The following is a 16,554-nucleotide window of genomic DNA, read 5'->3' on the forward strand; positions in this document are numbered from 1 at the left end:
CATCTGCTCCAATTCTGTCTACCTCCCACAGCGCCTCCAAGTGGCACCGTCCCTGTAGAGAGTCTGGTCCTTTCAGACCCGCGCAGAGCTTCCTGCCCTGTCAATGGTCTGAGGAGACAAGACTGCGGATGGAGCTGAGAGGCACGGTCATGTTCCCCTTCCCACAAACGCCACATGCAGCTACCATCGAGTGTCTTCTCCCAGGTGGTGGCCCAGAGGGGTGGCTGTAAGGAGCCTGAGGAGTTGTGTGTGTTCGGGTCCTTGGGCAAAGCGCTGGAAGATGTTGGCCACTTTGGCTTAGGTTCTGCTTTGAATTTCATGAGCTCGAACCCTAAAATGCACCGGAAGACAGTTCAGACTTTGGGATGTGGGTTTCCTCTTGTTGGTTTGCTGATGCTGTTGAACTCTATTATATACTCTTTGGCTGCCTAAGTTAGGAAAACACAACTAGGCTTACCAACAAATCCCTACTGTGTGCAAGGAACCCAGTTGTAGCTTTATTCATAAGAAAAACATGAATGGCTTCAAGGGTAGAGCTGTGGTCAAGAATCTGAGCCCCATTGCTGTGCAAAATATTCAATGGCTATTTATTCTAAAATGCTCCCCCCTCCCCCTGCTCATCTCAGAACCTTGCCTTACATTTGGCAGAATCATAGTGCATAAATAGCTCCCTGTGTTTGTTTGTTTTTAAAGATTTATACACTGTTCTGTCTGCATGTGAGCTTGAATGCCAGAAGAGGGCACCAGATCTCACTATAGATAGTTGTGAGCCACCATGTGGTTGCTGAGAATTAAACTCAGGACCTCTGGAAGAGCAGGTGGCGCTCTTAACCACTGAGCCATCTCTCCAGCCCATTTTTTTCCCTGTGTTTGTGTATTTACTGTTTCCCGCTCTTTTGTCTTTGTTTTTTTTTCATCTCTGAGATGAGTCTGTTTGCACAGCTCCAACATGGCCATTTCCAGGGAGTTGAAAACAACCTTCTCTTCTTCCCTTTAGGCAATTTCAAACCAACTTCTGCCTTTTTATTAAAACAAAACCTAACATATCCAAAAGAAAAAAAAAAAAAAAAAAAAAAAAAAAAAACAAAAAACCCTGCCCTCCTACAGGCTTATGCTAATAGGTTCCCCAAAGCAAGGCTCGCAGCCCACATGATAACAGTATTCTTATCCTTGCTTTGTTGCCCAAACCACTAACTTCCTGAATGTCTTGTTTTCTTAAATAAACTGTTCCAAGATACAAAAAAGAAAGAAAGAAAGAAATGCTTTTCAATTCAAGAAAAGTAGCAGCCTGTGACTGAGACCCTCTGCTGGGTGGATGTGTCAGTCATGCTTGGCCTCCGAGTCCCAAGCTTGGGTCTGAGCCTCCAGGCTTTCCTGTTTTCAGTTTTACTGTGGAATTCCCTTCATTCCTGGAATACTTGGTTTGATACATTAGGATGCAGACTATACTCTACCTGGTGAAACCCGTTCCCTCTTGTGGCTATTCAGTAGTTAGAAATTCATGCTTGCCAGGCTGGGGCTGTGTGCTCACTGTGGGGTCCACGTTCAGTCCCCAGCACAGAAGGGTGAAGCATACGTGAAGCAGAGGGCAGAAAGAAAGATGAGAGGGAGGGGAAGCGGTGGAAGAGAAGGGGTGGTGGGGGGAGGAGAGAAGAGCTACCTTCAGATAAACGATCTCTGGTTGAAAAGCAACCTTGTGACTTTGACTTGCTACCTAACTTCTCCCTTCCACCTGTATCGTGGGCAAGCACGGCTATATGGATATATGTTTAAAATGGCTCTGCTCACGAGGTTATTTGGAAAGCAAACTCAGGTTGATAAAAAGCCCATAAAGTTTGAGGTAAGAGATTATATATAAATGTTAAACACCAGAGTAAAAACAAAAACAAAAACAAACAAACAAGCAAGCAAAAAAAAAAAAAAAAAAAAAAAACCTCAACAGTAAGAAGGTGTGATGCTGTGACTTCACTGCTCAGAAGCCGCATAGGTCACCTCCAGTTACTAAAATTCCCCCGGATGCTTCTGTTAGGCTAGTGAGCCTTTAAAAACCAACCGGGATAGCGAGTGTTTGCCAATTGTTTCATTTTCACTGACTAGCCTGTGGCGTAATAATTCCTGTCAGTTTACCTGGGCTCTACTGGTAATGCCCACATTGTAACTCTACTGGTAGTTATTGCTTTCTCTCCTGGGTCAGACTGAGGGCATCATGAACCAAAGAATACATGGCTGGACTTGTTGTATCCTTGTAGCTAGTCCACAATTTAGGACATTTGTAGCAAAGTCAGCAGCGAAGGGAGGGGCTGTGTCTCTCTGTAAATGGCAGGCATTCGCTTATGAGATAAGGGTAAGCTGATGAGGAGAGAATCCTGGGGTGTGAGAGATGGCTCAGCCTTCAAAGGTTAGGCTCAGAACCAAAAATGTCAGCAAGGATCCTGGGTCCAAATTGCCAGAAGTAAACTTGGCTCTGCCTCTTCCTAGCTGTGTTCTTCAAAGTTTCAGGTTGTGTCCCCACCCCCACCCCCACTCCGGCTTTGTGTTCTGAATCTAGAGTGAGGACAGGAGGTTATAATGATTAGGTACAATGCCTTAGTTCAAAGTTTAAAGTCATATCTGTTAGTGCATCATAAATACTAGAAAAATGTTAACTTTTACTGTGAAAGGTCCTTACGCATACCCTCACACAGCAGAGCATCCTCTTTTACAGTATTTGGAGATTAGCAATAGAGAAATGCTTGCTGGAATGTTAAGACGCTTGGCTCTCAAGTAAAAGGAAGCTTCAAAAGGGATTTGAAAGAGAGATAAACCTGTTTTTTAGGATCCCAAGTGTGGGATTGGAATGGTCTTGTAAGAGAACAGGTGATGTTAATCCACTAGAAGACCAACCACCTCGTGTGGGAGCTTGATTGTTGCCAGCTGAAAAGAGCCGGTGAACGGACTCTGGGAAGAGATATATAAATGAGCCCAGAAGTGGAGGCGGAGCTTTTTGGAGACTTAAAATAGTTTTTGACTATTCATTGCTCCTCTTCGAGATGCTCCTAGAGAAAAGGCTTCGGGGTTCTGGGATCCTGCTGAGGTTCCAGGTTCTGGTTACTCCAGGTTCCAACAAAAAAAGTCCTACTGAATACAGCAGGAGAATCATTCCTCAAAACTGATATCCTTACAGTTTTGTTATTGTGTTCTTTAATCCTCTTTCCTATTGTTTTGGTTAGTCAGGTTATAAGTAATGTATGCTCAGTTAATAAGTTGTAATAAAATATATTAAATAAAACATTTATTTAATGTGCAACCACTAGGAAAACCCACATGAGCAAGGCATAATTTGTCTACTAATTTCTGGTCACCTATGTCGCTGCACTGAGCGACATAAGGAAACTATGTCTGTAGGAAACTATCAGGCAGACAGGTGCTGTGAGAGTCTCCTTATCAGAATGGCTCTCTCAATACCTCCTTCCTCGCTCCCCGTTGTTTTCCACCAGGCTGGTGAAGATTCTGAACGAACCTTGGAAGCATTTTAATTGTTGAGGATTTTGTGTGTGTGTGTGGCTGGGGTCCACCTGTACACATTTACTTCAGTATGAAGGAACACACCTGCCATCCCCACAGAGACTCCAGCACTGACTTGGCCTACAGAGTCCCCTGAAGGGTGTCAGGGCAGTATTTGCTGTTGGGCACCTCCTATCTTAAAGGTCAGCCTTGGCAGCCCTGCCAGTTCACCCAGACTCGGGAACTGCCTGTAAACGTGTCACTGATCTCTCTGTTAGCACCGTGACTCAGCACACCATTCCCGCTTCAGCTCAGGGCCAGGCAAAGCCCAGTTCTCCACACTGCTGCAGGAGGAGGTCAGTAACACGGGGTTGATAAGTAATGGATTTGTTTTTGACACAAATGCTGTAACACGGGGCATGAGATATTTCTAATAAATTATAATTTACCTTGGCTAACATGACATTCAGTTCCCACAGTAACTGGCAAGGTTTCTCACTGATCACCTGGCGCAGGGTGAGGCGGGAGAGCACTCTACCGCTGACAGTCTGGGGACTCTGCAGCCTGCGCTGGGCTCTGGCCTCATAGAGCCATTCAGTTCCCCCACCACAGTGGCACAGACTAACAGGGTTATGAAGATCAGAGAAAGTAACATATTGGGGAAAATGTTGGCCACAAGCTATCAAATTTCCATTAAGATGAGAGAAATAAAAACAATAGATTAGTTTTACATCTATTTGAATTCACCTCAGCATTCTTGATTGCTTATCTTTTTTTTTTTTTTAATGTACCTTGGAGTAATTTCTGAAAGCTTATCCTGCTTTCTTAATTCCTCAATGAGTTAAATAAAATCGTTGTAACATGTTTACTTTTTAAAGAAAATAAAAATGTGAAGGCAGCTGCTACAACAGCACATAGGAAGACGTCAAAACAAGGTTCCCACCATTAACACGGTGTTTGTGGGATTTGAAACCACACAGCGGCAGACAACGCAAGCAAACCTGTTAGCATCTACACCTTCGAACTGGCACCGAAGGAAGAAAATAGAAAAGTCCAGTTTGCTTTTTCTTTCTTTTTTGAGACACGGCTTCTCTGTGTAGCCTTGGCTGTCCTGGACTTGCTTTGTAGCTTTATAGACCAGGCAGGCTGGCCTTGAACTCACAGCAATGCTCCTGCCTCTGCCTCTGCCTCCCGGAGTGCTGGGATTATAGGCATGCACCACTGTGCCTGGCTTAAAAGTCCATTTTTGTTTTGGTTTCTCAAGTTTGTGAATTCCCCATAAAGAGTCCAGGACGTGTAACTAAAATCTTCTTGTCCTTCTTCTGTTGTTGATTGAGAGCCCTGCCACTGCTCTGAAACTGTTGTGAGGTGCCAGACTGTGGTAGCCAAAGAGATTGAGGGAGCGGTTTACAGAAGGGAGAAGCAACCACGGGGGGGGGGGCAGGGGGGTAGGCTCCCGATAGCCCACTCTAAATAAGCAACTCGGAATGTACAGTGCTGGGAGTAAATGCATTTATGCATGATTCTTATAGAACGTCCACTTATATAAACTTATCCTTGCAGTTGCGTGGCCATTATATGTCACTGGAATTCAGTTTTGATGTATCCATGTGGATAACATGTAAATGTGCTTTCTAGATTTTTTTTTTTAACATTTCCCCCCAAAACATGTTGTTTTGCATTAAGGTAACTGACATATCTATTTTGATTATTACCGTTCTTATTAAAGCAAGGACACTGTACTCTAAAAGGACCTGTGACCTTCATTAGGTCATGTCAGTTTTCTGTGGGTCCTAAAAGGATGAGGGGCTGCTCAGCGTGTCCGGGCTTTAATGACTCCCTTACCTCTTGTGGTGTTGGGTGAAAAGACAGCCCCAGGGCATGTGGGAAAAAATTCCACACCCCGTGGTGCTGGAGCCACTGAGAGCTTAATGAGCCAGGGAGGCAGAAAACCTTTCTGAAATGGGAACTAAAAGTAGCTTACACTGACTGGGATTTTAAAATGTTCATAAACTCATTTACCGTGAGAGCGATGGTTAATAGCTTAGGCTTGGGATCACAGTTAAAGGCTCAGGGCTCTACCATTTACGTGTCTGACATATGGGACAAGCCATTTAATCTCCCTGATGCTCGTTTGCAAAGTGAGGATACTTACACCCGTATCTCAGAACTGTAAAGGGGATTGAAAGGCGATGTGTGTTCAAAAGCACACAGCACAGGCGCTGACCGTGAGGGCATGTCGTTTCCGTGTCCTTATCCAGTCCACGTCTGTGTGTATCTGGGAGAGCTGGGGTCAGGTCTGTTTGCACAGACATGCTCTTTGAATTCAATTGTTAGGGCTCATCGTTGTACTGTAATTATTTGTTTAATGTCTGACCAGCCCCACCAGACTATAGGATCTGTGGGAGGAGCTGCCGGGCTAGCCTTCTCTTGTCCATGCGGAACATGAGCAGCCTAGGACTGGGCTTAGCGTGTCTGTGGAGGTGACAAAGGAAGGAGAGGAGATCCCCGGGAACAGCAAATCAAGTCAGAGATGGAGATTTGGGTGTCCGATCAGGATGCAAAAATAAGTGGCCTCCAGTCTCTTTTCTTAGGGTGGCTGTGGAGGTTGAAAGGCTAAGCTATGATTGGACCGGTGCACTGTGCTGAGTCAATGCTGCCACGGGCTACTTTGCTCTCTCAGGGAATGAAGGCCCCAAGCAGCAACCTTACATAGCTCTGCACACTAGGGAGGAGGATAACCCCCGCCTATACGTGAAAGCGTGTTTAAACCCTTCAGATCTTTTGGTTTGTTTGGGAGAACACTTTTAAGTGGTTAATCCACGTTTTAACTTTTCTGACAGAAGTAAATATATTCCCCCACTCTTGGATTGCAAAAGTCACATTCTCTGACACAAATGTGTTAAAGCTACGTGGGGACAACAATCTGATGAGAATTGTCATTTGACACACACTGAAAATAGTCTCATCTGTAAGCCAAATTCTGTCCTCTCACTGACAGCTAAGGGTCTGTCTGGAGGGGAGCTTATTAATTCTTCCAGAATAAGGAAGGCTGGCTCAGGGACAAGAGGATATTGGTAACAGAAAACACTCAGCAGAGAAGTTGAAATTTCGATAATCTTCCTGAAGTGTTGAAATCAGCTTCTTAGCATTACCAAGAGTCAAGAAAGACTTCCTTCTGGGCAAAGGTGAGGGAGCCGAGCCTTGGAAACCAGCTGTGGCAGGAGTTAGGTTGTCCTTCCTCTCAATGCTGCCTTGGAGTGACACAGGGCAGTGTTCACCATGCCCTGGTAGGCGTGGACTGAAGTCCCACTGTGGAGGGAGACTGGGACATGTGTCTCTCAGCAGAATGAGGAAATAGTCCGAAGGAGGAAGAAGAGCCAATCACAAAAGCCATTATATCAGAACATCAGAATTTTTAAAAATTGGGGTGATGTAGGGTCTCTAAAATCAACCCTAAATAGATACTGATTTTAAGTGTTTGGCAAGATTTACAATGGAAATTAACTGGGAATAATTCCTTCAAAGTGACCCCACATATATGAAAGCTAAAATATAATTAAAATATGGAAGAGGGTCGTGGATGCGGCTCAGCCTGCAGGGCTAGTGTAGCATGCACGAAGCGCCAAGTACATCATACAAGCCAATAAGGTGGCCCACATGTAATCCCAGCAGTCTAGAGGCAGAGGTGGGTGGTCAGAAGTTCAAGGTCATGCCCAGCTACAGAGCAAGTGTGGAGTCCTCTGGAGATCCATTAGTCCCTGTCCCTGTCTCAGAGTTTTTAAAATGGAATAAAAGAGCCAGTTATTATCAAAAGCGAAGATCTTTATTCCTAGTCCCTTCAGTGAGTTTCCAGATGGTTTGACTCAGTGAAGATACAAGGCAGAGCAGAGGTCTGCCACATTTCACTTGTAATGTCCCCTCTCAGGGAGGCCATGGTGCTGAGCCCTGTGGCTCATGACTTCTAGCATGTTTGTTCTTAAATGTGCCATTCTTAAAAATTGTACTCTCTGGGCAATGGAGGCGCACGCCTTTAATCCCAGTACTTGGGAGGCAGAGGCAGGGGAATCTTGTGGGTTCAAGACCAGTATGGTCTAAAGAGCAAGTTCCGAGGCATCCAGGGCTACACCAAGTAACCCTGTCTCGAAAAACACAAAACAACAAAACAAAACCACCCCCCCAAAAGCAGCAAACAGCCACCAAGAACTGGAGGCTCATGTCTAATGACCATGGCACTTACAGTTGGCAGCCTCCTTCAGAAACGCTCACGACTAAAAGAAAACTGGAGAGACTTTTTGAAAGGTACATGTATAAGTTGCACAGTTGGAGGAGAGCTGGCCGCCAGGGAGATGTAGAGAAACGCAGTGTGGTGATGTCTCATCTCCTATGGGAATAGCCTCCACAGAGAATGACATCCCATGCTGGTCCCTTCCTCTGTGCCAGCACAGGATGAGGCAGGAGGACCTGAAGCCAGTTCAAAGGCTTTTTCATTAAAGAAACCCACAGAAAGAGGTTTTACTATCCTCATTCCTTGTTTTTGTTGTTGTCTGCTTGCTTGTTTGCTGTGGGGGTGACTGTTCCTCATTTGAAAGGATTTCTTCTGCCTGCCTAACATTTTTGAAGCCCTACCATTCGACGGTGGCCTTCCTCTCTGGAGAAGGGTTGCCTCACCCATGTGTGCATTCACTTTGCTAACCTAGGGAGTACTGTGGACTGTGGCCGGCCATCTAGAAGCTTCTCACTGCTTACCCACTAGCCTGTAGTGACAGCGCTAACCCCTTTTGCACAGGCTCCTTGCACCTTCATTTTCCGAACACGACAGACATTTGACATTCATTGAGCTAAGCGGAACATGCAGGCAGACTTCCTTTTCCTAACTACAGTGTATCTCGTAATTTGACCTGGGAAACAAAAGACAGGCAGGTGAAGGCAGAGATGAAAGAAAGGTGCTGCTGGGTCAGGCGGCCCTGTCTTCGACTTGACCCAGCTCATCACCCTGGCTTCCAGTCAGGAAAAGTCTGAAGCATTCCAGTCACTCAAACATGTGACTGCTTCCTTCACAAGTTTACAGCAAGAAGGCGTGGGTGTTAAGCTGAGTCAGCAGGGCTGCCCAGTCCCTGGGCGAGCTGGGTGTAATGCCCTTGTCACATTCTCTTCCAGGTATGAGTTAGGAGCTGCTCTCTTCATCGGATGGGCGGGGTCCTCTCTCTGCATCATTGGTGGTGTCATATTCTGCTTTTCAATATCCGACAACAACAAAACACCCAGGTAGGAAAGAGACAAAAACACCCCGTTAAAAAGTACTATTCTAAGTCATTACATATGTGACAAGTTACACACAATTCGTGTGACTCTTAGAAATTAAAAGTAACAATTGGAAAAGGTTAGGCATAGCTGGGGGTCGTGGTGGTGCATGCCTTTAATCCTAGCACTAGGGAGGCAGAGGCAGAGGCAGAGGCAGAGGCAGAGGCAGAGGCAGAGGCAGAGGCAGAGGCAGAGGCAGAGGCAGGTAGATCTCTGTGAGTTAAAGGCCAGCCTGCGAAAGAAACCCTGTCTTGAAAAAATGAGAGACAGAGAGAGGGAGGGAGGGAGGGAGGAGGGGTTAGGGATAGCGTTACTAGTTTGTTTTGTTTTTAAGATCACACCACTGCGTTCTAAAGCTGTTTCTGTAATTGGGAGATCAAGCCCAAGGGGAAAGCAGTGTAATTTCTACATAGGCAGAAATTGATGAAGGTCTCTACAAAAACCTTCCAAGTTTCAGGAAAATGAGCATTAAAAATAGTTCTGAGAAAGAATACTAGAACAAATAAGAATGTTCTGAGATTCTTCCATCACTCAGGCTACTCAGAAACAACAGTTATTTCTGGAGGGCAGAAGAGGGACGAGAGTTAAGCAAAGGAAGAGTTAACTCTTGGCTACTGATAGAAACAGTCACCATGCGTGTAAAACAAAATCAACCCACATGTGTTTTACCTTTCAGAATGGGCTACACGTACAATGGACCCACATCTGTCACGTCCTCTAGGACCAAGTATCATGGTGGAGAAGGAGAATTTAAAGCCACAAACCCCTCAAAACAGTTTGATAAAAATGCTTATGTCTAAAGCGCTCCTGGCAAGCTGTGTCTTGAGTCTGTTGTGAAAGCGAACTGTTCTCACAATGATCCTTTCAAGGCTCTCCTGTAATTACCGCTTAAGCTGTTTTTTTTTTTTTTTTTTAAATATCAGTTTGAAGACTGTTGATTGGATGGATGTAAATGTTCTTATAGTTATATGCTAATCATTTCTGTTGTGCCTTTCTGTAAGAAAAATAAACAGGTTATTTACAGGGTTTGTGTATTTTATGCACGTAGAAGACACAGATGCTCTTAGTTCACAAAGGCTCAGGAAATGTTGGGGTGATAGCGCTCTGATCTGTAGAACTTCCTTCACTTCACCCATTTATTAAATGTGTGGGCGTCTTGTGAGTCAAACATGAGGAGTTTTAAGACTATTCCTCATCAGCTGTCTGAGCTACACAGATGCGTCATTATCTGTCAAGCAGCCGACTTCTAGTTTCTTACTCCTGTCTGTCAGGACTGTCATTCATCACGATGGCCCAAGAAAGGGCTAATTAGGCCAAGGTGTCTTTGCCTCGTCAGCGGATCAGAAACCAACAGGCTTGTGTGAGACTGAAAACATATCTCGAGCTGAGCTGGGCACTCGTGGTGGGTGAATCCAAAGCCAGCTAAGGGAGGTCTGGGGCCTATGTGGTCCTTGCCTCTCTCACTTCCTGTGAGCCTCATGTGAGCCTATACTTACTAGGCCCCCGAGACACTGGCCATTTTTTAAGACATGGAACTTGATCAGGTGATTTCTGAACAAAGATGCACATTTATTTCTGAGGCCAGCCCTGCACATCATGTGCCCTCAAAGGCAGTAATTGTTTCCACTATCACACAACCTATCCATCCTAGCACATTTATACTTAGAGCCACCCTTGATGGTGGCTTCTTTCTTTTTTCTGCATATATGGTGAAGAAAAGTAAAGAGGAAATTTGGACAAGCCCTGTAGTGACAGAGCCGGGGCATAAGCTAGGGTCTAGCTTAAAGACAAGGTTTAAGGTTTGAGTAAGAGTTGATACCTGTGTCATATACTACAAATTGTCCACAATGAATTGCATGGGTGGACTACATGACATGACATCCCCAAAGGGTGAATGGCTGAAAAGGAAAAAAATCACACTGCTTTCAGGCTCTCAATGGAAAGAAATGGAAATTTTTTAAAAAAATAAAACTTAAAATGTAAAAAATGCCATGCTTTGTTAAAACTTGAAATATATATTTTTCCATAAAAGTAGGTTAGGTACCACAGACCAGTGTGGGAACAGTGTTGTGTAGGCATATGTTTATGTATATATAAATATATGTATATAAATGATTGATATGTATATATATGTATATCTGGTGAAGATAACAGATGGTAGAATGTAGGGAGAGTCGGGGATAAAGGTATAGATGTTATCAGAGAGAGTGGCCATATAAGGTCTGTCTAAAGAAAAGGAATACATCAAACTGAATGGGGGGAGAAAGGAAAAAAAATACAGATAAATTAAAGGATTGAGTTTTGTGACATACACATAATAACTTAATTCTTATGTTGGTTTGATCAGATCATTATATTTCCCTAGTGCGAAGAAAAAAAAAAGTGTGGCCAATGGACCTTGGGACAGGCGTACTTTAAAGCTGGCTTTTGTCACTTTCTGGTTATGAGCTTTTTGGCATGTGACTTAATAACTCTTATTTCTAATGTCTTAATTACACAAAGATCAAGTATCAAATTCCAACTGAACAAAGGCCTAAATCACATCCAACACAGAGCAAAGCCAAAGGCTTGGTGGGGTAGGGAGGGGAGGGGTGAGATGGGGTGTGGTGGGGTAGAGAGGGGAGGGGTGAGGTGGAGTAGGGTGGGGTAGGGAAGGGCCGGGTAGGGAGGGGAGGGGTGAGGCGAGGTGTGGTGTGGTAGGGTAGGGAGGGGAGGAGTGAGTTGGGATGGGGTGGGGTAGGGAGGGGAGGGGAGAGGTGAGGTAGGGTGTGGTGGGGTGGGGTAGGGAGAGGAAGGGTGAGTTGGGATGAGGCGGGGTGGCACACACCTTTAATCCCAGCACTTGGGAAGTAGAGGCAGGTGGATCTCTGTGAGTTCAAGGCCAGGCTGGTCTATAGCAGGCTGAGTTCCAAGTCAGCCAAGGCTATGTAGTTGAGACTTTGTTGAGAAAAATAAGTAAGAATGAAAAAACAAAAAGCACGTGGCTCAATAAAAACCTGTTGAGGAAGTGAGTAGTGGACAGACACAAGTCCTTAGTCTGAAACCTACATACAAGGTGAGCTATTTGCATACAGAGCCCCACCCCCTGGGAAGGTGGAGGACTGGCTTCAGGATAGCAGCCATAGCAGCCACAGGATTTACTCCAAGGTCAGGTGTGAGAAGCCATGGCTTGTGTAAGCCCCTTCACAGGTGTAGCAGAGAACTCTCCGTTAATAAGCAGCCATAGTCGCACAGTACGATGCATGACTTTACTGACATGGTTGACAGATGACAGGAGACCCCAAATCAACATGCCATTAAAATGTTACCTTTTTTTTTTTGAGATAGTCCTAATAGTACCACAAAGTATAAAAAATATTTTTAAAAAAGGAAACAAATTAAAAAAGAGAAACAGTTTATATATAAATGCTCTGATCATTGCCAAGATCATTATTCAAGAATGTAAGTTAGTTCTGAGGTATTTTGTAGTATGGGCTGGGTACTAAAAAACAGAAAAACTACATACACAAGTGACTCAGTAAATGGCTTAGCTTTTTCTAGTGATCATTTCATAAAAATCAACTGGCATTTAGAACAGACGTACATTATTCATAAAATATCCGAGAGAAAGATTACACCGTAGAGAATAATTTGTCAGTAACAGCATGCTCAGTGGGATCCAGGGTACTTTCAGGAAATGTGCTCGCCATGGGCCGAGCTAACTGCCACCATCCTAGAGTTACTTCTGTATGGAAAACAACTAGTTTAACCCTTAGGACTTCACTAATTCAATGTTGAAGAGACTTAACAGAATTCTGTGGCATGAGCACTATCAATGTGACAGTACATATATAGTTTTTTAAATTATAATAATTCAAACCAAGCCTGCTATCAGTCAAAAAAAAAAAACAAAAAGACTTAAAAGTTAGTTGAAGAAAATACATTTAGCACCAGAGAGGGCTGTACTGAAGAAAACACTTTATGACTTAAGTTTATCTCGTTTTTACATGTGGACAGCTGACAGTTTGTGTTTGATACTGTGTTCTGTGTCACTAAAGACACCCTTGCTCTGAACGGGCTTCCATATCACTGTGGGAAACACAAAGGGACGTTAGAATCGTATAGGTTGTTGACTGCAATGCCGCTGGCTTCTCGAATGGTTTTCTGACGTGTGGACTTGCAGTTAGACGTCATGACGTCACTCTAGTCAGTCACAGTTACTAAGCTGCCTTTCAGTGTGCTTGGTTCATTTTCTGGAAGTCCTGCACAGGGAGCAGAAGGGAGAGAGTGGAGGGGCCTGCGGTTAAACTAGAATGTTTTTCAATCCTCTGACTTCAGACAGCCTTTTCTCATCCAGGGTCTGAACCATCAGCAAGCCTGGCCTGCGGTCTCCCTGCCCCCAGCCCCCGGCACACCCCGCCCCCGACCCCTCAGCCCCTATTGGCTTTGGCTGAGGCCATACTTTTAGATAGCCTCACCGGACATGGCCAGTGACCACCATCCTGAAGGACACTAGCCTCTGAGCAGCACGGCCTACGTCCTGTGCCATGCTTCTCTCAGGCTGGTCAGCTTAGTGCCTAGAGAGTAAGGGTTCTCAGCACATCTGTGTTGTGTTATTAGTTATGGGCAAATAGGAACATAAAACCCTAAACATAACATAAACTTCTAGTTTAATATATAGAGGTAAATGTTAAACATAGGCTGCTGGGATAGAAGAACTGTTAAAGAGTAAGTTAGTTAAAAAGAGAGTCATGATTTTTAGCCGTGGAAGCAGCATTCCACTCTAGTTTGACTCTAGAATATTCTCTGAGGGATGCAGGGTCAAGGCACTGTATCTCAAACACTGCCTTGGTTTTTAACTGCAATGGATCCTTAGTAAGATAACTTCATAATAGCAATGTTACAGCCATGTTAGAGAGGGACAATGTGACAGTAAGTACACAGCTGACATTTTGGTAGGAAGAAAAGGGACAAAGCCAAGAATGCTCAAAGAGAAGACCAGAGATCTGATGATGACAGGAGACATGGCCATGGGATCTGATGAAGACAGGAGACACGGCCATGGGGTCTGATGAAGACAGGAGACATGGCCATGGGATCTGATGAAGACAGGAGACATGGCCATGGGATCTGATGAAGACAGAAGACACGGCCATGGGATCTGATGGTGACAGGAGACACGGCCATGGGATCTGATGAAGACAGGAGGCACGGCCATGGGATCTGTAGGCACTGGCAGAAATTATGAACAAGGGCACAAAGTTCATACAGAGGAGCACAGGAGGTGCATGAGATGGTGGTAATGGGCCCGCGCCTTCAGTAGCTAAAACTGAAGTCATCAAAGCAGGAAGCAGGTTAGAGTTCATTAGTGAATGATATGGGAATGGCTCGCCAGGTACTAAAGATGGTGACGGATGTCACAGAGGCCCTTCTGCACACAAGGGTTAGTCTGATTTTACCTATATAAAAATAATTATGGTCGGACTGTCATGGTGGTGTAACTGGCATGTGACAAGTGAAGATACTCCAAAGAGATACTTGTGTCATATGGTATAACTATCAGGCTGTTGTGACAATGGATTTCAAAGACTGAGCCTTTCCCCAGGGATCTCATGGTGGGAGAAGGAAAAGGCACCAGGAAGAGATGCTACACGGTTCTTAGAACCCGTCAAACCCTCTCACTAAATGACACTAAATGCCAGGCAGCAGTGGGTCAGAGGTAGGTGGGACCACAGCTTGACCAGCTGCTCAGCTGTGTGTGTTCTTGGCCTTCTATTTAAATTTGGACTTGGTGTGGGGGGGCGGGTGGTGTCCTCACTGTATATCTTTGTCACTGTTCCCAATGCAGTCACATTGAATAAATCTATTTTTCCTGTTTCCCACTTTAATTTGGCTCCTTTAATTAGCTTATTGAGAATGGGTGGCTGGATGTCACCTGGGGCACAGGATGTGACCATCCCAAATCTGACTACAGTGGCACACCTGTAATCTTGGCACTCAGAATGCTGATGTGGGGTGGGAGTTGAGATCTTGTCTCAAAAAGTCAGACAAGCAAAATAAGCAGACAAATAAAGAAACAAAAGGTGTATACATGCACACACACACACACAGAGGCACACACACACACACGCACACACACACACATGCACACAGAGGCACACGCACACACACACACACAGGCACACACACACACACACACAGAGGCACAGAGGCACACACACATTATGACTTTTGAAGTTAGAAACTAAGCCTATTGGGAATTATGTGACTCTCTCAGAGTGACATGCAGGCTCTGGTGGACAGGAAACAGTCCAACTTATAATTTCATTTGTGATTCATCCCACTGACTGCAAAGTTATAAGGAAAAAAAAAAAAAAAAAACTCCCTTGGAAGGGAACCAAGAAAAGTACTCAGTAGGAAAGAGAGAAGTGCTGGCAGATGGCAGACTCTGCTCATCCAGGCGTAAGCTTAGAAACTCTAGTTTCTGAAGGTGTCTTTGTGAAGAGAATATATGTGGACAATCAACATTAAAGTGTTCAATGAACAAGAGAGTAAAAATTAAAATGATAGAGGAAATAAGTTATTTAGATTCACCGTATAATAAAAAAGTAACATCAAGATCTTGGTTATAACAATTGTGCCATTTGGTTTTGGTTTGGTTTGGTTTGTGCCAGGCAAGTGCTTCACTACTGAGCTGTCACCCTAGGCCCCCACAGTGCGCCCATCTGATAGTATACCTGTGTAACTACAGCAAGTATTGAAGAGGGGAGCACTTTGGGCTGGAGAGCCAGTGTGACTGGTACAGTGCTTGCCAACCAACCATGAGGGCTTGAATTTGATCCACAGAATTCGCATTTTAAAAAGCCACGAGTTAGGGCACACACTGTTTCCCCAGCACTGGGGAAGCAGAGACAGGAAGAAGTCCCCTGGGCTCTATGTCCAGCCAGTCTAGCCTGCATGGTGAGTACCAGGCCAATGAGAGACCCTGGCTCAAAACTCAAGGTAAGGGGGCTGGAGAGATGGCTCAGTGTTTAAGAGCACTGCCTGCTCTTCCAAAGGACCTGGGTTCAATTCCCAGCACCCACATGGCAGTTCAGAACTGTCTGTAACTCCAAGATCTGACACCCACACACCAATGTACACAAATTAAAATTAAATAAATATTAAAAAAAAAAAAACTCAAGGTAGACAGTGTCTCAGTAACAACACCAAGGCTGACTTCTGCCTCCACACACCCATGTGCATAGATGTGCATCCACAAGAACGTGTGCACACACCCCTCTCCCAAAGAAATACAACTGTCAATGTGTGGGGTGAAAACTACCGACCTTCCTCCTTGAATTCCCGAGGGTTCGCTGGGCCCCAGGCCCTGGGCACCTGACTGGAACTGAGATCTCTCTTCGCAGGTGGAGGCTCCCTCTGTTCTGTTTTTTTCCCCAAAGATTTTTCTTCCTCCAAGGATGAGATGTCCCAGTCATCATCACTGACATCTGCACACTGCAAGAAGCACACAGAGGAGACCTTGCATTTCTTATAAGTAAAGTCATACCCTTGTTCACCCTGTGGTTCAGGCCGAGCAGCTTGACACTGAAGGAGAAGCTGACAACCACACCGGGGTCCCAAACGGAAGCAGCTTTGCAGAGCCGTGAAGTGAGTTTGAAAACCTGCATCTTGAAAGATACAGAAGTCACTTTTTTTTATGCTGTGGAATTTTAGAAAATCAATGGTGAAGTCTTCCCCTCTGTCCCACTTTCCTGGTAAGTGAAGACTTTCATGGGACATGCCCCT

At 44.8% G+C, this 16,554-nt stretch overlaps 2 protein-coding genes across 3 annotated transcripts in view; one reads left to right on the forward strand and one right to left on the reverse strand.

Annotated features, from left to right (window-relative positions):
• Cldn10 (claudin 10) overlaps nucleotides 1–9,692 on the forward strand; it is an 83,332-nt gene extending 73,640 nt beyond the window's left edge. For both annotated transcript variants that reach the window (XM_051160968.1, XM_051160967.1), the window contains exons 4-5: nucleotides 8,644–8,751; nucleotides 9,464–9,692. In XM_051160968.1, coding sequence (XP_051016925.1) covers nucleotides 8,644–8,751; nucleotides 9,464–9,587 — 232 coding nt within the window. In that variant the 3' untranslated portion in view covers nucleotides 9,588–9,692. The remainder of the gene's footprint in view (nucleotides 1–8,643; nucleotides 8,752–9,463) is intronic.
• A 3,160-nt stretch (nucleotides 9,693–12,852) lies between these two features.
• The window catches only part of Dzip1 (DAZ interacting zinc finger protein 1), a 66,534-nt gene continuing 62,832 nt past the window's right edge, over nucleotides 12,853–16,554 (reverse strand). Inside the window, 2 exon segments of the mRNA XM_051161027.1 lie at nucleotides 12,853–13,028; nucleotides 16,095–16,263. Coding sequence (XP_051016984.1) covers nucleotides 12,853–13,028; nucleotides 16,095–16,263 — 345 coding nt within the window.

The sequence above is a fragment of the Acomys russatus genome, chromosome 18 (genome assembly GCF_903995435.1).
Source record: "Acomys russatus chromosome 18, mAcoRus1.1, whole genome shotgun sequence".
Taxonomy (NCBI): domain Eukaryota; kingdom Metazoa; phylum Chordata; class Mammalia; order Rodentia; family Muridae; genus Acomys; species Acomys russatus.